The 23,575-nt window shown below is 36.5% G+C and overlaps 1 protein-coding gene across 2 annotated transcripts in view; it reads right to left on the bottom strand.

The window, feature by feature from the left end:
• NECAB1 (N-terminal EF-hand calcium binding protein 1) overlaps positions 1-23,575 on the bottom strand; it is a 167,466-nt gene that overhangs the window by 126,587 nt on the left and 17,304 nt on the right. The window contains exons 3-4 of one of the 2 annotated variants that reach the window (XM_087447690.1): positions 9,997-10,105; positions 325-516 (exon numbers count right to left, since the gene is read on the bottom strand). In XM_087447690.1, coding sequence (XP_087303816.1) covers positions 325-516; positions 9,997-10,105 — 301 coding nt within the window. The remainder of the gene's footprint in view (positions 1-324; positions 517-9,996; positions 10,106-23,575) is intronic. The other variant, XM_004431156.3, reaches the window with a different exon arrangement.

A 23,575-nucleotide genomic window follows, 5' to 3' on the forward strand; every position in this document is an offset into this window, starting at 1 on the left:
AGTTTATAATTTAGATTTGGAGACAAGATTAACATAACAGATGATACTATATAATTAAGTAGTACCTTATGAAAGCATAAACTATAATTATAGAAATTTGGAGAAAGAAGATGATCAGGAAAGAAGGGAAGGTTAGTGAATACATCATCATAATAATAATCATTATTATTATTTTGTGGCAGGTGTTTACATATTATTGCTAAACTTTTCAACATGGGCTTTTACAGTTGGCTCCATTTTACAGCCAATGAAATTAAGGTTCCATAAAGAGCAAAGATCACTCACAGTCCTCACAGCTAGATAGTGGAGGAATTTAAACCCCACCTTGGCCAGTTCCTGCGTTCCTTCCACACTGCAGCACTGCTTTTCACGCAGTTGGGCGGACCTTGATGCCTGGAAAACTCAACTAGGCAGAGGGGACAGGCAGGGCTATTCAGGCAAAATGCACAGTATGCGGTATGGGGGAGCAGGGATCTACCCCTTCTCATTGATGTCACAGTATGACGGTGCTGGGTCCTGCGAATCAATGGAAAACAAATCATGGAGTTGAGACCAGGGGAGGTGAATGTTAATCAAATAAACACAAAACAAATATAAAATCATAGCTGATATGAGTGCTGCGGAGCAGAGATACATATTACAATGAAAACACAGAATGAGAAATTTAACCTAATAAGGAAGGTTAGGGAAGGCTTTCATGAGACATACGGATGTGTATATGATTGTATAAGCTGGAAAAGAGATACAGTAGACTACACTTTAGCTGCTGGTAAAGATTGGTTATGAGAAATGGAATAGGGGTAGACGGTGGGAGAGGAGAAGAAAGCCAAAAGAAAACAGTTCTCTGTGATTAAAACAGAATGCACACATTAGAAGTATTGCAACCAAATGCTACTGGTAGTTATCTTAAGGTGGTGGTACTTCAGGTGTTTTTATGCCCTTTCTTATAATTCCTATAAATTGTTTGAATTCCTTTTACAATAAGCAAATGTTATTTATATAATTTTTGTTGTGGAGGGAAAATATTTTCCAAAGAAATTGCTCTTGAAAAATATTTATTTCAAAAGTAAGCAATGACTTTCAAGAGATTTGTAATCTACATTTATTTCAAGAATTCTGAAATCTTGAGCTGTCATAGAGAAAAACAATTGTACCTGTTTCATCATACTGATCATTTTTGAAAATAATGTAATTGTAAAAGAGAAAAAGCTGGTACTTAGGTAGTGGTGGTAATGAAAAAGAGAATTATATGGATTCATAGGATAAATAAATTGGGGAGAAAAAGGACAGAATTGGTCAGTGCCTTAGACATGGGAGATGAGAGACAGAGGAAATTGTCCAAGAAGCTAGCATCATGTACTTTAAAAAGATTGGGGTTAACATTTTACTGGCTTGATTTCATCCACTTGGTGGATATTGGCGAGGTAAGAAAGAACAGGACATTTATATGAATAAATAATTCACCTAGATTCCTCAGTAGACAATTTCTGTTTTAAGCAGTGGTCATTAGCAATTGTATCATGGCTGCTGGGAAGAGAGAGTTCAATTAAGATTAAAAGAGAAATCAAGTTCTTTATTGGGAGGAAGATATGACAACCAGAGAATAATTCTTTAGATAAGATTAAAAATATAAAATATCTGAAAAAGTTTGAAAGCAAAAGCCTTTAATACAAATGACTAAAGGAAACAGTAAAACTCTCTGAGTGCTCTGAAGAACAATGGAGAAAACAAGGCAAATGCCAAGTGATGGAATGGAGTCTAAGTCCAAAAGTAGAAGATGAATTCCAGATACAAAGGTAGCATGGAGGAAGAGGAAATGTGCGAAGAATGGAAATAATGTCCACAGAGAAAAAGAATAACATTTCTGCATTGTATCAACTCCCACACTGTAAAAATCCTACATAATAGATATGAAAAGAGAAGAAATAAAGGCAGCAATTAAAGCAATTACCTCTATACTGTACATCCAAATATATTCTACTGCTGGAGAGAATTAACCACCTTTTCATCAAGAATAAAATACCTGAAAGTGATTTTAAAAACTAGCCTTGGAATACTTTGATTGCTGATATACAAAATAAATAGCTAAAAATATGAAAATTTACTGAGGTGGCATGACAACGGAAAGAGTTTGAGTTTTGTTTTCAAGTAGCCTTAAGATAATCCCAGGCCCTTACTCATCCTATTTGTGTAACCTTGGGCAAGTTACTTAACTTTCTGTATCAGATTCCTTAACTGTAGGCTGTGAATAACAATACCTTTTTATTTGGTTTTTGTTAAGATTAAATAAAATGATGCAAGTAAGTGCCTGGCACATAGTCATTCAATAAATGTATTTCCCTATTCAATTAAAAATTAAATATTTCCTTTAGAAATTAAATTTTTAAAGAAATTATATACGAACTGCCTTGAAACAAAATTTGACTTGTCTACCACCTTTGTTGGAGAAAATTGGAACCAACTTTTTTTCCAGAAATTATAACTAGGGAGAAACCATTTCCATGTTACCTGAAAAAGACTCCTTAAAATTCTCTATAAATCCCCCAAACTATGCTAATCTTCTTAATTATAAAGTAGACTTCATTGATTCCTCCCTCTTCCTCCAGGGAAGAATCCTCAGCCCTAATCAACACAGTAAATTGTGGAGTGGCCTGATTTAGGAGAAAATGGCAATGGTGCCAATGAAATGACTTCAGAGGAAAGAAAAGAATTTTAAAAGTAACTCTCGGGGGGCCAGCCCGATGGCGTAGTGGTTAAGTTCGTCTGCTCTGCTTCAGCGGCCCGGGGTTTGCAGGTTCAGATCCTGGATGCAGACGTACACACTGCTTATCCTTCGTACTAAATAGAGGAAGATGGGCACAGATGTTAGCACACGGCCAGCCTTCCTCAGCAAAAAGAGGAAGATTGGCAATGAATGTTAGGTCAGGGGTAATCTTCCTTACCAAAAAAAAACATACACATATTAACTCTCAGGAAATAGCCTTTTTTTTGCTCTCCATATCTTCACAAGATAGAGATGCTCAAAGAAAGTAAATGGATTTCAGAAATTATTGCAGTGAAAGGCACATCTAAAAAATGGATGGATAATAAGGAAATTTGATAGCCACAGATAAGTTCTAATGGCCAAATGGAATCGGTAACTGGAGATCTGGTTATAGGTTAGAGTGAGTCCTACCAGGATTTAAGACTTCTGTTTTCAGTCTCTAAAAATGTGGCAAAAAGTACACCTGTATAAGATATAATCAAATAGTGTTTCTTGTAGCCATGTACATAATTTTTTCTAATTTTTAAATTCTTAAGAAATTAAGATATTGCAATCTGTGAGAACTGCCCAGAGTATCTAAGTTAGGTGGGTGACTATGGAGAAAAACTAAGAGATTAAAGACCAGGTGTTGGGCCGGCCCTGTGGCTTAGCGGCTAAGTGCGCGCGCTCCGCTGCTGGCGGCCCGGGTTCGGATCCCGGGCGCGCACTGACGCGCGGCTTGTCCGGCCATGCTGAGGCCGTGTCCCACATACAGCAACTAGAAGGATGTGCAGCTAAGACATACAACTATCTACTGGGGCTTTGGGGGGAAAATAAATAAATAAATAAAATCTTAAAGACCAGGTGTTACTCACTAAGTCTGCCTAAGGTGTTGGTAGTCCCTAAAGATAGAGAGAGCTGGCAGGACCACAAGGAGAAAGAAGTGGCATTAGGGACATGATTCTAGTGGAGTTTGGGAAAACATGAACGCTGGGAACAGACACAATCAGACAGTCAAGGAGGGGGAAGGGTGGGGTGGGGTGTGAGAGGCCAGGACCCTGGACAGCTCAGTGGAACCAAGATGCCTGTAAAAACAAGGATTTCTCCCTGGCTTCAATCTTTTCCATTACAGACAGCTTCATATCTTCCTGATTGACTCCACACTTAGTAGGAACTCTCTGGAATTCAAACTCCACCAATTCCCTCGTCTTCTTGGGGAAGTGGAGCATCTTCCTCTAAAATATGAGATGGTAAAGGGAAGTCTTTGAGGCTGAGTAGGCAGTTATCTGATCTGCAGGGTACTCAAATTTTGCCTGCCCACCATCTATTCCTCTTTATTCTGATAATAGCATCCTGCTTCCCTTTCACATTATGTTTTGCTGAAAACAGTGATTTTCAGGGGTGTACATGAAATCCAAGCCAGGCTAACAAAATTCAAGACCAGAATTTTGCTGGGACTATTGGGAAAAAGCAGTGTTTGCCAAGCTGGTGGCAAAACAAACCTTGAGCTTCCAGTACCCATCCTGACCATTCAGCAAGAGAGTCTTCCCAAGAGAACAGCCAACATAGAGAAAAGAAGAGGTGAGAGATGAGGGCAGACAGATTCCTAGTACCACCATTTAAGTACTTTGCTGCAGCACATATGAAGCGTATCTCTGGGCTTCTCAGATACATGAGCCAGATAATTATTTCTTTAAGTCAGCTTAATTTACGTTTCTGTCATTCACAACCAGTAAAGTTCTGTCTACTCTATCATCTTCTGCACTGCTGTGACTTCTGCCAAGTAGAAGAAGTTGAGGAAAATCTGTCAAAAGAATGTTATTCTCTCCCTTTGGCCTTTAGACCAACCTACTGCTTACTCCTGCCTTCTTTTCTTACTGCCCACAAAATGTGTCTACTTAAGCAGTGTGATGGATAGTTCAAGGAAGAAAGTGGCTTCAACCAACTCATCAAGCTTTAGAATTTAACTGTCATGCATAAACATAAAATGAACAACTTTTTCTGTTTCAGAAGGAACAAAATTCTGCCATTTGAAACAAACCCTTTGATATCCTTACTCTCCAATTATTATGGGACTTTATCTCGTCATTGGTGCATAAAAACTGTCTTCAAATATTAGAAAGATTTGTCGTAAGATATTCATATTCTGCATGGCCCTAAGGAACAGAACTAAGAAAAATAAGTGGAAGTTTGGAGAGAAAAAATTCAGGTTAGTTTGAGAAAGAGCTTTTTAAACTTTCGGAGCTAGCTCAAGATGGACAATGCTCTTTTGGTAGGTGGTGGTACTTCTTTTGCTTTGGTGTGCTTCAGTGATTTAACAAGTACTGGGTTGAAATCCCAGTGCTCAACATCCAAAAGAATTATTTTAGCCCGGAATAAGGAACACTTGATCTGAACACATCAGTTGTCCATCTCCAGTCACAGGCCTCCGTTTGCGGGCCCTGGGAAGCTTCCCTGTGCGTTCACTCTCTGACCTAACAGCAAAACTTCCATCTGGTCTGCCATTTGGTCTGTCCTGACAACCTGGAACTCCAAAGTGCGTATACTGGGAGAATCATTTTTGGTCTCCAGGGGATCTTTCCCCGGCCTGTGCTATGGTTACCACCACAGGAATTACGCTAATTTCTCCATGTTTTCCTCTAACTGACTGAAAATGTAGATAAGCTGTCTTTCTGATGAATGAGAGCACCTTTGAGGAACAATGGAAGTTTCCTCTTGACCTAATGATCTCCCATCTACCCATTCTTGCTCTCTAACTGGTATGGTAGTTTCAATTTGTAAGTTACCAAAGCTGTAGATTTCGTTTTTGCTAATATTGCTTTTTTTTCCCACACTTAAACTTTAAGGGTTTTAAGTATTCTTTTCTAAACAGTAACTTTTACAAAATTTGAAAAAAAAGTGTGTTCAAAAAACCTTTCATGGAGCTGGAAGAAATGCAATAAGGCTAAATAAAATGACTGCAAAATTAACAATTTTTTCTCTTTTTTTAAGAAAAAGAGAGATTAGGCATATTTAACCTAGAAAGGAGACAGTTAAAATAAGATGACAAAAGTCTGCGAAATCATGAAAGTCTTAGCAGGGTAGACATAACAATCCTCAGAATATTCTGAAATATTAGATTGTGTACTTCCTCTGAAAGTTTGAGAGAGTTAAATTTTTCAACAATATTTTTCCCTGTTGACAAAAACTTGCATTTTGACCTTCTTTTCCCTTGCTATGCCACATATCTCAGGTATTATCCACAGAAACAATCTCGTCTTTTGTTCCACACTCAACCAATTACTCTATTTGAGAAAAACTCATGAAAATTTTCCAATTATCCAAGCAAATGGAAAAGAACTATCAATTTTAAAAATAATTTTTTAAAAAGGTGATGGAAAGTTGGACTTCTGATGCCTTCAGATTTCTCCTACTTTCATTCAGGGTTCTTTTCAGTTCTAAAGTCTCTGCTCTGAATGAAATCTTGAGGCCATATAGATGAGGAACGAATTTCCAGCAAAACATTTATTATCTTAAAATTCTAATCAAACAACTGGGATGACTCATGGACTTCTCATTAGAATGAGATTATACTGAGTTTTGAGCTTATGCTTGTCCCCGGGCAGGCCGGAAGGGTGACCACACCTCCCCAGACAACAGGCAGAGAGACAAGTAGCTGATGGTTCAGTTTTGAAATACACTAAAAACATTCTCTATGGTTCAGACCTGAAGTACTTCCAACCTTGGTAATATTCATGTGCAGAATCTTTGTACAGTCTCACATGTGTAAGTTCTTAGGAGGTTGCATGTATTGGGGTTTGTTTTTGTGTTTGGGGTTTGTTTTTCTGTTTGTCTGTTATAGTTTACTTGCATCCATGAGAGAAAATTTGACTAAAAAGATCTAAGTGGCTCTAAGGCATACTAAACACTGCAGTGAAATGCTCTTAACATAATTTCTCAAATGAATATATTGATTTTTTTAATTGAAAGAGCAAAGAAATGAATAAATGAAATGAAAGAAGAAAAAACACAGAAGAGTTGGATTTGGAAATTAAGACTGCTACCAAAATGTGTGTGGAGGTGGCAGTATACATTTTGTATTTGTCAAAACTGTTTTTTTAAATCATTGCACAGTTCTATGTTTACAGTTTGTTCATTTAAAATCTAAAATATGATTTCTGAAAATCTGTAGGTTAACCTGAAGGTTTTTTTGATGTCATTTTACAAGGAATGGTTTACTTAATTTTAATATTTAAAATATGTTGTAATATGGGCACAGCTATAATTATGTTACTAAATAATATTTGCTTCTCATGATCAAGCAAAATATTTTAAGAATATTCTTTATGAGACAAAAGGGGAAAATTCAATTAGCAAGATACATTCTCAGTATTTTCCTTCTTTCTTTCCAAATATTTTCAAGGTGTTTATGTCATTTTTCAAACATGGCAAAATGTAATGTTTATAGCAAAGATACTTGGATTTCCATGGATGGCAGGGACGAGCTAAGGTAATACTGTCTGAGAATACACTTTTGCAAGGAGCAGGATCCTACTCAACAAGCTCAAGCAAACGCAGTGTATTAAGTGGATAACAATTTAATGGACTCCAGAGTGAAGCTAAACCGCCAGACACCAGGAAAAGCAGGAACCGGGCAGCCCCTGGGGCCTCAGCAACAGACATTCATGGTTTCTGACTCTTGGGGTTTGCCACAAACATGAGATGATGAGTCTGAGTGACTTGATCAGTCATGTATGAACTGGTTCCTTCAGGCCGTGCTGCACCCTTGATCAGATCAGAGTGGTTGGGGATGTTGACCATATGAGAGCATATTTTCTTTGAAGGCACGTGAAAGGGAAAGATATATGGCATATATAATACAATCACTAAAATAGTTAAAACTTGGATCAGGCAAAGATAAAAGTTATCACTTGCTTGAAATACAGCTCTGAAATTTTGGTGCCAATGTTTGAATTAATCTCCTTAAAAGTTCAAAGCCCAACACTGACGTCTTGGATTTTTTTGACAGGAATTTCTTGGATATAATTCAGAAGTCAATATCTGATCTACATTAGCTCCAAATCAAGTTGAACACCATTATGATCAGAAAACACTTCTTGTTGTTACTTATGCATATATGAGAGTAACTGGTAGTAATAATTATTCCTTTAGACTTACCGTATAAATCATTACATATACTTCTTTATCACTTAATGTAATCTTAATGCTATGCCAAGTAATTCCAACTAATAAATATATAAATAAAATAGTAAATCAGACCAAAAAGTTCTATTGAAAACTTTATTTTTCATTAATATAAGTAAATATGTATTGAAAAACCTCCATGACATCTAATTCTGGAACTGTGATTATCACTAATTGTTCCAAACCTAAATATTGTTAAAACTTTAATAATAACTGTGAAGAGGAAAAAATAATCAACATTCATGGTGGAATGTTAGCCTCTCAACTTCCAAAATCTGAGCCACAAAGGAAGCCTCTGCTCTTTTTTTCATTCAAATTATCATTTCGCAGAACGGTACAACATAGCTTTCTTTCTTCCATGCATAAATATTATTCCCTAGCAGTAATTTAAAGATTCAGCTAACATCTGTCGTCTTCCTCCATCTTTACCCCCTTAAGCCTATCCTTGAGTAGAGCCACAGTGACCTACAAAGATGTTGCTCCTACAAAGATGTTGCTCCCTGGCTGAAGTTCTTCAGCGGCTTTCCCTGGCTTATAAATTAAGTTGAAGCACTTTTGCATCTCATAATGCAAATTCCTTCTTGTCTGGCCCATTCTCTCCTGTCCAGATTCTTCTCTTCCCACTCTCAGCCTCACAACTGTCATTTGGCAATAAGAAAATACCTGTTGCTCCCATTGACTTTATGCTTCCAGGTCTTTTGTTATGCTTTCTCTTCTGATTGGAATATTCCCCCATCTCTTTCTTTACCTAACTAATTTCTACTTTCCCATAAAGACTCAGCTCCTGGCTAACTAATCATAGGAACATCCCCTGAGCCTATCAAGCTGGGCTAAAATTCCCCGCCTTGTCACCCCAAAGTGTGCTGTGCATACCTCCCATCACAGCATTTATGATATTATTTTGAATGATCAGTTAGTGGGTCTATTGCTCCACTAAACTATAAGCTGGTTCCGTGTTCCTCCACCAATATCTACTGGGGACTTGATATTCTTAGATTTGTTGGACAGAATGGAATTTCTGATACAGTTTTCTGCTAATACTGTTTCTGACAACAAAAACCTTAAGCCATTTCATAGGGAATTTGAAACCTCAACAGAAGTCAAGAAACTTACAAACTGGTTGTTTTAAAAACATTCAGCTGCTTCTGGCAAGTGAATTTAATCTTCTAATTTTTCTTATTAGTCTGCTGCAAGAAAACATTTGTGCATAGATGTAGCCCCAGAGCATTTTCTTGGCATGCTGGCCTGAAACCATCTCAACGCTTTGCCTAAAGCAAGACAGTGATTGTTCAAGCAGTAGACTCACTGATGGGTCTCAAGGCGTAGTTGAAATGGTGCATTTCCACATCAGGTTTTTGTAATCACAACCGTCACAAACAATGTGATTTGGTTCAGTTACCCAAATCAAGCAGCACATTTCTGTTGTTCTGTATCCTAAATTCCTCATTATTTTACATTTTTAAGTGTAGTGAGAACAGAAACAGAAACTTTATAAATGCTATACTAATGCAAAGGAGAGATTTACATAAGTAAAATAAATAAAGTAGAAGAAATTGATTGATTATTCAGAGAAAAAAAATTGATTATTCAGAGAAAATTCTATGTCCTGCATTATGTGCATCTCTCAGGTAACAGTGATTTGGAGTTCAACACATCTGAATTGTCCAGATGATTGCTGCAATTTCCCAGTTGACTACACTAATATAAGAATGGCTCTAGGAAAATTTTTAAATGAAGCAAACTGAGATGAAACCTAAGAAACAAGGTAAAATTCTACTTTCTTCTTAATGATAAATTAGAATTATTTATAATCTATGCTTTTGTTTTACATTTTGTACACTCTAAAACTACTTTAGGAGAAGTCTTGGCAGAAGATCATTATTTTCCAATTCAATATTCAGTTTTTCAGAGCATTTCAAATATTAGAGAGGGGGTACCTCGGATTAAACACAGGTGAGCATTACAAAATGAGCCCTCTGTAGCTTTCCTCCCTCTCTGCTTCATCGGTATGTACTTGTTCATCCTCTCTCTACCTCGTTTACAGAATCCAGTGATGAAACGTTCCTTACTTGGTATTATGTGTATCAATGGTATGGAAGAGCTCACGTAATTCTTCTCCACTCAGAACACCGTCTGCAAAATACGCTTTGAATTCTTCAAAGGACAATTTTCCATCATCTGAAATGGTAAAAACAAAGAGAAGAGAAGCACATCATTTCAACTTTGTACATTGTTTTACCTTTTAATTTTTAAAACTTTGCTCAAAAGCTTGTGCAGGTTTATTTGTGCATGCACACAAATGTATTCAAAAAGAAAGAACAATTCAAGGAGTTAAAAAGAAAAATAATATATGTTTATAATACATACTGCAGATGTATACACCAACATGAACTATGTCTACATGGTTTGGAGTATTTTTTGGTTCATTTATACATATGGCAAACATTTAACATTTAACAAGTAATTTAACTAGCCACACCAAAAAGATATTCACACAACCAAATAAAAGACCAAGACAGAGTCAACTATTTAGATGTTTTGCCTTGACATACAGGATCTAGCAGATTGCAGAATAAATAGTAGATGTTTACTAAGTGTATATTGATTGAATGGATGCTAACATGTGAATATCAGAATTGTTATTACGTCCAGCAAACTGTGTTCATTTCTTTACTCTTTAAACAAACACTTTTTAAGCCAAACACATTTTACTTATTGTGAGATACAAAAGTGAAAGACAATGAGGGAGTTGAATAAAAGAGATAAGATGTGCAGACATAAGTATAAGAACATTACACAGTACAACACAGTAAGTGCAGTAACAGACACACTTTGGAACATATGAGAGTTGGGGTAATAAAAGATCTTTTCATTTGGGGGCATGAGGAGTTTTAGTAACTTTTGCGCCTGACTTTGAATAACAGGTAAATTGTAGAGATGGAAGAAACATATTAATAACAGAAGAAAGGAAGAGACTTGTACGAGACCCAGCAGCAGAGAATCTCAGGGAGTGAACAGACATGAAGGGCGAGGAAAGCACCTTCTCTCCTCGCAAGGAGCTGCCTTGTCAGTCACCTCGGGTAAGACACCCAATGACTGTAAGTGGTGACAAGATCCTCTCCTTTTACAAAGAAGCAACTGAGGTCCAAGGAGGAACTTGCCCAAGGTCACAAAACTCCTATAGGCTGGTCCTACCAACAACACTGCACTGAACAAAGTAGAAAGTGTCTTTGAGTGGAAGGTATGATTCACTGGGATTGGATCTTCAAGGCTCATTTAGAGCATTTTTTTCCCTGAAAAGATGGCTCACAGACCACCTGGAGAACTGTTAAAATGCAGATTCCTGGGCCCTACCAGAGAATCAGAATCTCACAGGGGCATGGAGAGGTGGGCAGACAAGACATCAGGATTTTTAACAACCTGTGTGATTCCTCCTTACACTAATGCTTGAGACGTATTATTATAAAGGACAAAATAGGCCTAATCACTGAATTACTTACTTTTTCAGATAGGGACTTAAAGGCTGTAACGTTTCAAAAATTCTTATTTGCAAAATATAGATATAAAGACCCCTGAGAGTTTTAAAATTGTGTTTCATTTTCCTTTTTAACTTAATGGGTATATTAAACTAATCTTCCAGTTAATTCTTGCCAACAGTTAACTGGGCAGACACAGCCTTAGAGGTCATAAAATCTCTATTTGGATCAGGCACAGAATGAGTTCCTGACCCCCAGGAGCCCCCTGGACCAGGCCAGCTCAGCCATTCAAACGTCATAGCAACCCATTACAAAATGAAGTTTAATCCACCAAGCTCATCAGTTGTCTAATTTTATGTTTCTGTTTTGGATGGGCTATTTTAGTGTCACGTCTCAAGTGACTACTTTAAGCTTTAGCACCATGTAACCCGATGTATATCCCAGATGAGACTTAGAATTGTATCTCTACTGTGCATCTCCTTACTTTGATGAAAAACATATTGCCAGGTTGAGGAATTGGACACAAACCAAATCTAGGTATAGGTCAAAGAGAGAAAGGAAAAGACCTTTTCATCTACTTAAACAAAAAAAAGAAAGAAAAGAAAAACAGAAATCAACCTACTATTTCCAACTCTACCACAGTGATACGCAAGTGTAATACGTTCATATTCATGGCAGAATGTGTTTTCCTTGGTGAATATTCACTGGCTCTCAGGTGAGCTGAACCAGGCTATTAAAGAACGAGGCTGCCTGTGCACCCTATGGACAGGGCAGGCCTCTGCAATACTGCTTTATAATTACCATAAATGAGTTCAAGTAATAACGCACATATTATCAAATAAAAACATTGAATAACAAGTGCTCTGTGATTCTATGGAGGCTAAAAGCTCTTTTTTTTTTTCTGAATTCTTATTGGAAAAAAATATAAAAAGAAAAAGGACACATTGAATTACAGTTCTGACTTGAGGGATGGAAAGTGTGCTTTGAAAGCCTGTTTTTACCACATACCAAACTGGAAGTTTTCACTTTAGACTGCCACATTTTTAAACAATCAATTGCAAAGAGTTACTGTTGAATATTTCTAGACTAGTGCCTTAATGTTAAACAAAAGTAGTATATTTTTTTTAAAGGAAAGGGAGAAAAAATATTCCCTTCTAGTGTGGTTCTACATTAATGAAGCAATTATGAAATTTTTATTAAAATGTTTTATTTCAACTTCAATTTTCCTGCTGATCTTTTCTTTTGAAACAGAACAACACAGTTAAACCTTGATTTATACTGGTGTGGCTCACAGAACAGCCAAATCTTGTGAGGTTTGATGTCTTATTATAATAAATCTTAACTTTTACCACAAAACAGTACAGGTTTTTGAGCTTTTTCTATTAGAATTACATATTTTGCCTGAGTTTGTCCTGAGCATAGCCAGCCCCTCTCTGCTTTATTTTTGAATGACTTTGACCTTATCCTCCAAATTCCATTAATGTTTTTGAGATGAGGCAGTAGAGTGCAGTTGCTTAGAGCACAGTCTTAGAACAAAGAAAATCTTGAGTATTAAACATGGATTTGCCATTTACTAGTATAGCACTTTCATCCATTTTTTCATCAAGATCCTACTATAAGCCCAAACACTGTTTTGTGCTAAGAATATAGGTAGACAAGCCCTATGGCTCTTATAATTATGATGGAGGATGCGGCAAATAAACAGCCAAATACAATATGATACGGGCAATTCTGGGAGACATAAGGTGATGGGAGCATGTAGAAAAAAAATCTATTCCAGATGTAAGGGCAAAGGGAAGGCTTCTCAGAAGAAGTGATATTTCAGTTGAGACACAAATGAAAAACAGAAGTTAACGGGGGAAGATGTGTAAAGAGGAAGAGTGTTCCAGGCAGAGGGAATGCCAACTACAAAGTTAAGAGGCAAGAAAGAATATGGGTTGGAAAATGAAAAGAAAAATCAGTACACTCAGTCAAAGAGTATATATTGGAGTAGAATGGTGTTACTAGGGGCTGGAGAGAGGGGGCAATGAGGAGATGTTGGTCAAGAGGTACAGAGTTTCAGTTACACAAAATGAATAAGTTCTGGAGATCTCACATATAACAATGTAAGTATTGTTAATAACATTGTATAGTCATGCGCCACATAATGGTGTTTTGGTCAATGACGGACAGTATATATGATGGTGGTCCTATAAGATTAATAGCATATAGCCTAAGAGCATAGTAGGCTATACCATCTAGGTTTGTGTAAGTCCATTCTATGATGTTTGCACAACGACCAACGACGAAATCACCTAAGAACTCATTTCTTAGAATGTATCCCTATTGTTAAGGGACACATGACTATACTGTATACTTGAAATTTGCTAAGAGGGTAGACCTTACGTGTTCTCACCACACGCACCAAAATAAAAAAATGGTGACTATATGAGGTGATGGGTATGTTAAGTAGCTTGATTATGGTGAATATTTCACAATGTATGTGTATAGCAAATCATGAAGTTGTATACCTTAAATATATACAATTTTAAATTGTCAACTATATCTTAATAAAGCCGGAAAAAAGAAAGAATATAGATTGGGAGTGAAGGAGCAAAAGCCAGAGAGTTAAACACAGAGAGTCAGTGTCATGAAAAACCATAAAAATCATGGTAAAGAATTTTGAATTTACTTCAAGAGCACTCAGGAGCCACTGTCATATAGGAAAGCTTACTGTGGCTGCAGTGAGTAGCATGAAGAGGCGAGGTATGCCACTAGAAGAGAAGATCCATTAAGAGGATATTGCAATAATTCAGGCAAGAATCAATGGTGGCATAAACTTAGCTGGCGATAGTAAAAACACAGAGAAGTGGACAAATTTGTAATCTGTTTAGGAAATAGAATCAACAGGAACTGGTGATCAGTTAGAGATGATGGGTGAGAGGAAGCAATAAGTCAAGGATAATGCCCACTTGCCAGGATGGAGCAATCAGATGAATGATATCACCATTCATTGTAAGAAAGAACACAGGGCAAAAAGCACGAGGTGACGTACAGAGGTCTTCTGGACATGTTGAAATTAGCTGTACCTGTGGAACAAGCAGCGGCATCAGTGGGCAGAGGGATGATATGGGTCTAGAAAAGGAGAGGGTCGGGGGTGGAGGGAAAGGAGGGAAGAAAAGAAGGAAGAAGAGAGGGAGGAGGGGCGAGGATGAGGGAGAGAGAGAGGGTGAGATGTACCCTTAGGAGTTATCAGCACAGAGTCATTGGTCCTAGAAGTCTGTGAGCTGGTTCTCCCAGGGAGAATGCCTACAGTGAGAAAGGAAAGGGCTAACTAAAGTCTCTAAGTTTTATATTTTATAAATGCTTGACTGTTGCAAGGAGTAAGTAAGAGGCTATAGAGAAAACACTCAGCACGGTACCCAGCACACAGTAAGAGTTCAACAAGAGCAAGGACGATTTGGGGTGGATTTACTAGTTCAGTCTTGCTAAGGGACCATTTATGTGTTTTTAATTCCCATTTTCTACTCTTCCTCAAAAAGCACTTATTGATTACATATAGAAAAGAGGTATTTAATATGTTTGTTTAAAAATAGAAATTTTAATTTATTTTCTGGGTAATCAGGTTTTGTACATCCTAAAACTAGTGCTTCCTTGAAAAAAAAAAAAAGAGGCTCTTTAAACGCTCAATATCTCCTTCAAGTTTCATTTCCACGAATGCCCCAATAGCCGGAGCCCTGATCTCAGTATCCCTCCCCAGCTACCGCAATCTTAGTCAGGCTTTGTGAGCATGGAAAATGATTATGCTTTCAAAACACGGGCTTTTCTCTCATGTATGACTTTAACATTTTTTAACACTTTAAATACTGTAGTTTATCAAGATTAAAACACCAAAACATGATTGTCTTCCATAACAACAACAGTGATACACATTCTGTGATGCTTGTAGTGATGTGTTTAAAATAATTATTATAAAGATGGTTCTAGCAAGCTCCTTGCCAGAAGTGCTTAAACAGTTACAAGAGTCAGACTCTCTCTGAGTTCAAAAATGAACACCCGGGAAGCATTACTGAGTTTAATACACAAAGGATAGCATGTACTTTGCATGTGTATGCAAATTTTAGAGGCAGAAATAAAAAATAGCAAACTTGTTTCTAAAATGAAGTTCTTAAATTGTAAATTCAAAAAAAAATATTAACATTTTGTTAAATTTAATAGATTAAACACTCTCTAGTAAATGTACATATCACCTTGTACAAGTCACTTAATATCACTGTGTATTAACTTTCTTATTTCTAAATAAAAGCCCACTTTTGTTCCAAGATTCTAATGTTATATTTACTAACAATATACTGACAATATATCTAAAACAATTTACTGACAATATAAAAATAAAAATAAAATAGAAGCTCCTCCAGTTTCAGCTCTGATATGTAAAGACCTTAGACATCTTTACTCTTGTCCTTAGAACAACAGAAAGCTGAGCAGACTGAAAATCAGTGACTTTTCTTGGACTCATCAGAGAACTCTGGTTACAGGGCAAAGCACCACCCAAAATCTGGAGAAACAGGCAAAACTAGAGAATCACAGCCAGGAAACGCTTCCCTGGAGCAGGAGCTACTGGAGCCATAAACTGACAGGAATGCTTGAATAGTAATTCTGATGAATTGCTGGAGGCTGAGTGCAGACTACCATGAGAGGAAAAAACTTTAAGAAGCCTCCATACTTTCGTGGTTTTACCTCCAGGAGCCCTACCAGATTCTCACAGTAAGAAGACAAGAAAGATCACCCTGTAGCTCTGGCAGGGAAGGGGGAAGAGTAATCATGAGATGTGCCTGAGCGTCTTCCATGACAGAGGTCTACTCTCCAGGGGCAAAGATTTTATCAGAGCCCTAGCCTACCTGGGGGAGGGCATTTCTCCCACTGCAGTCCCTCCGGCCCTCCTGTCTCAGCTGCCGGTGGGAGGCACTAAGAAACACTTGCGAAAGTCGCGGCCCAGGGACACAGGCCCACTAACAGACCGACATTTAACCATAAGATTATAGAATACCTCTGCTCCCCCGTTTCCTTACCATCACACCAGCATGGCTCCCGCATAACAACAGTGCGTCACAGCTGAAAGAACTGCAAGACTCAGACTCTCTCTGAGGAGAAGTACTTAGGGAAGCCCAAAGTCAACACAGGAGACAAAAGGACACAGGAAGAACTGGAAGCCTCTGGCACCTATAGCAAGAGCAAACATTAAACACAGCCCAACTCCTAGTCAGATTAACATAAATCCTCACACTACAGGCCTATTTATCTCAGTTCCTATTACCTGATACATCATGTTCAGCTTTCACAAAAAAATTACAAGGCATGCAAAAATGCAAGAAAAAGCAGTCTGAAGAGAGCAAGCAAGCCTCAGAACCAGACTCAGATACGACACAGATATTAGAATTATCAAACAAGAAATTTTAAATAATTATGATGAATATATTAAGGGTTCTAATGGAAAAAGTAGACACTATGCAAGAAGAGATGGGGTACCGTAAGCTGACAGATGGAAACTCTGAGAAAGAATCAAAAGAAAATGCTAGAAATCAAAAACACTGTAACAGAAACGAATGCCTTTGATGTGCTATCAGTCAACTTGATACAGCCGAGGAAAGACTCAGTGAGCTAGAGATATGTCAATACAAACTTCACAAACTGAAATGCATAGCAAGAAAAGAATAACAAAGAAAAGAACAGAACATCTAAAAACTCTGAGAAATTTCAAAAGATGCTACATACATATAATTGGAATACCAGAAGAAGAAAGAGAGTACAGAGCAGAAGAAATATTTGAAATAATAGTGGCCAAGAACTTTCCAAAGTCAATGACACAAACCACAGATCCAGGAAGCTCAGACAGCACCAAACAGACTAAATTTCCTCTTCCACATCCCCCACAAAGCAACCCTACACCTAGGCATATCATATTCAAACTGCAGAATACCAAAGACAAAGAGGAAATTTAGAAAGAGACAGAGGAAAAAAAAAATCTAACCTATATAGGATGAAGGATAAGAATTACACTTACAAGTAGACTTCTCATCAGAAACCATGCAAGCAAGAAGATTGTGGGGTGAAATATTTAAAGTGTTGAAAGAAAAGTACCACACATAGTACAACAATATTTAAAATTTTTAAAAGTGAAATTATTCTGCAAAAGTGAAAAAAAAACAAAGACCTTCTCAGCCAAACAAAACTAAAGGAATTCGTTGCCAGCAGAACTGCCCTGCAAGAAATGTTAAAAGAAGTTCTTTAGGGAGAAGGAAAGTGATATACATCAGAAACTCAGATCCACACAAAGAAAAGAAGAGTGTCAGAGAAGGAAGGAATAAAAGTAAAATAAAATATTTTATTTTTCTTATTCTGAATTGATCTAAGAGATAACTGTTTGTACAAAGTAATAATACTAACAACATATTGGTAATTATAATATGGATAAATGAAATAAATTATATCAATTTCATAAAGAACAGAAGGAATCATTGGAAATACTCTGTTATAATGCACTTGTATTACTCATGAAGTGGTATAGTGTTATTTGAGGGCAGATTTAGATTAGTAAAAAACAGCAAACTTAGATTAGTGAAAAATGTATGTAGCAACCACTAAAATTTTTAAAAAGAAATATAATTGATTTGCTAAGAGAGGAGATAAAATAGAACTATATAAAATACTGTTTAAAACAAAATAAGGCAGAAAAAGAGGGGGAAAAAGAAACAAAGAACAAGAGCAACTACTAACATAGTAGATATTAATCCAACAATCAATAATCACCTTAAATATGAATGGTCTAAATACACCAATTAAAAGACAGATATTGTCAGAATGGGTAAAAAAACAAGAGCCTAGCATATATTGTCTACAAGAAACGCACTTTAAATATAAAGACTCATTTAGGCTAAATATAAAGGAATAGAGAAAGACATACCATAATAACGCTAAGCAAAACCAAGCTGGAGGCCGGCCTGGTGGCGTAGAGGTTCAGTGTGCATGCTCCGCTGCGGTGGCCCAGGGTTCAGATCCCGGGTGCACACTAACGCAGCGCTTGTCAAGCCATGCTGTGGCAGCGTCCCATATAAAGTGGAGGAAGATGGGCACGGATGTTAGCCCAGGGCCAATCTTCCTCAGCAAAAAGAGGGGGATGGGCATGGATGTTAGCTCAGGGCTGGTCTTCCTCACAAAAAAAATAAAAAACTGTCTAAACAAAAAACAAAAGAAAGCTGAAGTAGCTAAATTAATTACAGACAAAGTAGACTTCACAACAAGGAAAATTATCAATGATAAAGAGGGGCATTACCTAATTATAAAGGGGTCAATTCTCCCAGAAGACAACAATTCTAAGCATGTATGTACCTAACGTCAAATACATGAGGCAAATATTGATAGAAATAAAAAGAAAAACGCACAACTATTGTAGTTGGAGACTTCAACACTCCTCTCTTAGCAACTGATAGATTAAACACGTAGAAAATCAGTGAGGATATGGTTGACACGAACTACCACTATCCATTACTTCATCTATAGTCATTTATAGAGTACTCTTTCCAACAACAGCACAATGTGTAATCTCCTGAGGTTCATATGGAACATTCACCAAGATATGCCACTTATCTTGTTACGGTGTGGGCCATAAAACACACTTTAACATATTTAAAGTATAAAAGTCACGTAAAGTATGTTCTCAGACCACAGTGGAAATAAACTAGAGATCAGTAACAAAAAGATAGCAGGAAAATCCCCAAATATCTGGAAATTAAGCATCACCTTTCTAATTAACACATGAATCAAAAAAGAAGTGTCAAGAAAAATTGAAAAAAATATTGACAATACAACATATCAAAATTTATAGAATGTAATGCGAACAGTGCTTAGAGGGAAATTTATACCATTAAATGCATATATTATAAAAGCAAAAATATCTAAAATCAATATCTAAGCTTCTACCTTACGATACTAGAGAGAGAGGAGTAATTTGAACCTTAAGCAAGCAGAAGAAAATAAATAATAAAAATTAGAGCACAAATCAATGAAATTGAAACCAGAAAAACAACAGGGAAAAATCAGCAGAAGTAAAAGCTGATTCCTTGAAAAGATCAATAAAATAGATAAAGCTCTAGACAGGCTAAGCAAAAAATAGAGAGACAGAAAAGACATATGTTATCAATATCAGAAATGAAAGAAGAGATATCACTATTGTTCTTATGGACATTGAAAAGATAATAAAGTAGTACTATGAACAACCCTATACCCACAAATTTGATAACTTACCTGAAATGGAACAATTCACTGAAAGGCACAAACTGTCAAAACTCACACATAGAGAAACAGTTAATCTTAATAAGTCTATATCTACAAAAGTAATGGAATTAATAATTAATAGCTTCACAAAAAATAAAGCACCAGACCCAGACAGACTCACTGGTAAATTCTATCAAACATTTAGGTAACAAATGACATCAATTTTCCACAATCTCTTCCAGAAAATAGAAGCAGAAATAACATTACTAACTCATTCTATGAATCCAGCATTATCCTAATACCAAAACTAGATCAAGATATTACAAGAAAGGAAAACTCTAAACCAATATTGCTCAGGAACAAAGATGTAAAAATCTTCAACAAAATATTAGCAAATCGAATCCAACAATATTTAAAAAGATTACACCACGATCAAGTAGGATTTGGTTCAGTTACGCAAAGCTGGGCCACCATTCAAAAATCAATCAACGTAATCCACAACATCAACAGGCTAAAGATGAAAAAATCTTACAATCATGTCAATTGATGAAGAAAAACTTTTTATGAAACTGAACACCCATTAATAATAAAAACTCTTAGCAAACTAGGAGGAGAAGGGAATTTCCCCAACTTGATAAAGAACGTCTACAAAAAACCTAAAGCTAAAAGCACATTAAATGATGGGAAAGTAGATGCTTTCCTCTTAAAATCAGGAAGAGATCTTAGGAGACGCCCTTTCTTACCATTCTTATTTAACAATATACTAGAAATCCTAGCTGTTGCAATATGACAAGAAACAGGAATAAAAGGTATATAGACTGCAAAGGTAGAAACAAAACTGTATTCCTTCACAGATGGCATAATTGTCTATGTGGAAAATACCAAAGAATCAGCAAAAAAAAAAATCCAAACAAACAAAAGCTTTTGGAACTAAAAAGCAAATATAGCAAAGTCACAGGATACAAGATTAATACACAAAAGTCAATTGCTTTACTATATATCAGCAACAATCAATTGGAATTTGAAATTTAAAACAATAGCATTTACAGTAGTACCAAAAAATGAAATACTTAGGTATAAATCCAACAAAATATATAAAGGATCTAAATGTAGAAAACTACAAAACTCTGATGAAAGAAATTATATAAGATCTAAATAAATAAATGAAGAGACATTCCATGTTCACAGATTGGAAGACTCAATATTATTAAGATGTCAATTCTTCCCATCTTTGTCATTTGATCCGTGCAGTCTCAATCAAAATCCCAGCAAGCTATTTTGTAGCATTGACAAACTGATTCTAAAGTTTATATGGAAAGACAAAAGACCTAGAATAACAAACACAATACCGAAGAGGAAAAACAAAGTTTGAGGACTTATACTACCCAATTGCAAGACTTACTCTAAAGCTATAGTAATCAACCCAGTGTTGTACTGGCAAAAGAAGAGATGCAAAAATCAATGGAACAGAATAAAGAACCCAGAAATATACCCACACTAATATAGTCAATTGATATTTCACAAAGAAGCAAAGGCAATTTAACAGAAAAAAGAATAGTCTTTTCAAAAACTGATGCAGGAATAATTGGCTGTCCATATGCAAAAAATGAACCTAGACACAGACCTTGCACCTTTGAGATAATAAAAATTAACTCAAAATGGATCATAGACCTAAATATAACATGCAAAATAAGAGAAAATATAAGTTACCTCGGGTTGGGTGATGAGTTTTTAGATACAACACCAAAAGTACAATCCATGAAAGAAAAATATTGATAAGCTGGGCTTTATTAAAATTAAAAAATTTGGCTCTATGAAAAAAAAATGCTATTAAGAGAATGAAAGACAAGCCACAGACTGGGAGAAACTATCTGCAAAACATATACCTGAATAAGGACTTAACATCAATAATACACAAAGAACTGTTAAAACTCGACAATAAGAAAGCAAAAAGCCAATGAAAAAAGTGGGCAAAAATCTGAATAGACACTACACCAAAGAAGATATACAGACAGCAAATAAGCATCTGAAAATATTTTCAATATTGTTTGTCATAGAGAATTAACAATTTAAATAGTAATGAGATACTACTACATATCCATTAAAATGGCTAAACCCCAGAGAATCTGGCAACACCAATTCCTGGCTAGGATGCGGGGCAACAAGAACAGTCATTCATTGCTAGTAGGAAAGGAAAATGGTACAGCCACTTTGGAAGACACTGGCATTTTCTTATGCAGCAATCATGCTCCTAGGTATTTACCCAACTAGTCAAAAACTTATGACCATACAAAGACCTGCATGTGAATGTTTATAACAGCTTTATTCATAATCACCAAAAATTGGAAGTAACCAAAATGTCCTTCATTAGGCGCATGGATAAAATAATTTTGGTACAGCCACACAATGGAATACTACTCAATGATAAAAAAAAAAGAGCTATAAAGCCATGGAAAGACATGGATGAATCTTAAATGTATATTGCAAACTGAAAGAAGCCAGTCTGAAAAAGCTATCTATTGTATGATTCCAATTTTATGATATTTGGAAAAGAAAAATTTATAAAGGCAGGAAAAAGATCAGTAGTTGCCAGTAGTTCAGGGCAAGGAGGGACAGGTGAAAAGGACGAGAACGGTGGATTTTTAGGGTGGGGAAACTATTGTGCATGACACAGTATGATGGCTATTTGAAATTCTGCATTTGTCAAAACCTATAGAACTTTACAGCACAAAGAATAAACTTTAATGTGTGCAAATTCTTAAAAAGTCATTTAGGAGTTCAGGAGATCCCAAGATGGAATGCAGAATGAGACAAAATAACTGTGTTAGAAATGTGTTAAACCACCTCACTGAAGGGAGTGAGGGAAAACAGTGCTGACCTAAGTAACTTTGGAAACGAGTGGAATCTATAAGCTAAAGGCAAAATAAGCTGTACATAAGCATATACCATAGCTGATAAAGTTGCTTCCCATGGGGTTCATGTTAGACAGTCTGAGTACTACACATGTGCACTGGAATTGAGCAGTTATGTAAATGAATGGCTGACTGGGGTAGCCAGGTTTGTCACTGTTAGAGTGAGAGGTTGCTAATAAGCAAAGGGAGGAGGCTAGAATAATCCATGTGGTAGTGGTTTAGAGTCTGGGATATCAGCATGAACTCATGTTTAGCTTAATATGGATACAAATACAGAAATATTTATAGAAATGAGAGTATACATGGGTTAGTATGCACATATATATCTACTTGCTCCATCAGCTGAGAGATCTCAGAAACAACAATGACATTGCAGTAACAACGAGAACATCTAGCACCAGATCTTGGTTTCTAATACCATTCTTCAGTAAAAAATATCAGGGCTTCTTGGAGAACTGGCTGATTCCAAGACTGGGACAGGAATTATCAAAGATGAGCCTGAAGCATCTGATAGTGCTAGAAGGTAAGGAAGTGCTAAAAAACTCTCAGTTACGAGAGTATGCTCAAGTCACACAGGAGTCAGCTGAGAGAGCTCCCAATGGCCAAAGTGGGAACAATTTGAACAACAAAATAAATTGAGTAGTATTGGATCATAATCCAAACTATACAATAAATATCCATGTGTTCATAGTGTTATAAATAAATATATAAATGAGAGAACAGACACCTCTCCCATGCAGAAGAATTCTAACTAATTCATGCAGATACTCAGTCTTCAAGGAGGTGGAGCATAACTCTCAACTCCTTAGGTGTGGGCTGTCCACAGTGACTTCCTTCCAGAGAGTCAAGTTATGAAAGGGAAGGAAAGAGTCAACTTTACAGTGAAGAAACCTGACGAACACCACCTCAACAGGCAATCAAGGCCAACATCAACACGTTGACAGTATATACCCTTGATATGATGTGATGGCATTTTACCTCTTGATCTTCCTCCTCAAAACACATAA

The sequence above is a fragment of the Ceratotherium simum genome, chromosome 23 (assembly GCF_057802395.1).
Source record: "Ceratotherium simum simum isolate JZ-2026a chromosome 23, ASM5780239v1, whole genome shotgun sequence".
NCBI classification, from domain to species: domain Eukaryota; kingdom Metazoa; phylum Chordata; class Mammalia; order Perissodactyla; family Rhinocerotidae; genus Ceratotherium; species Ceratotherium simum.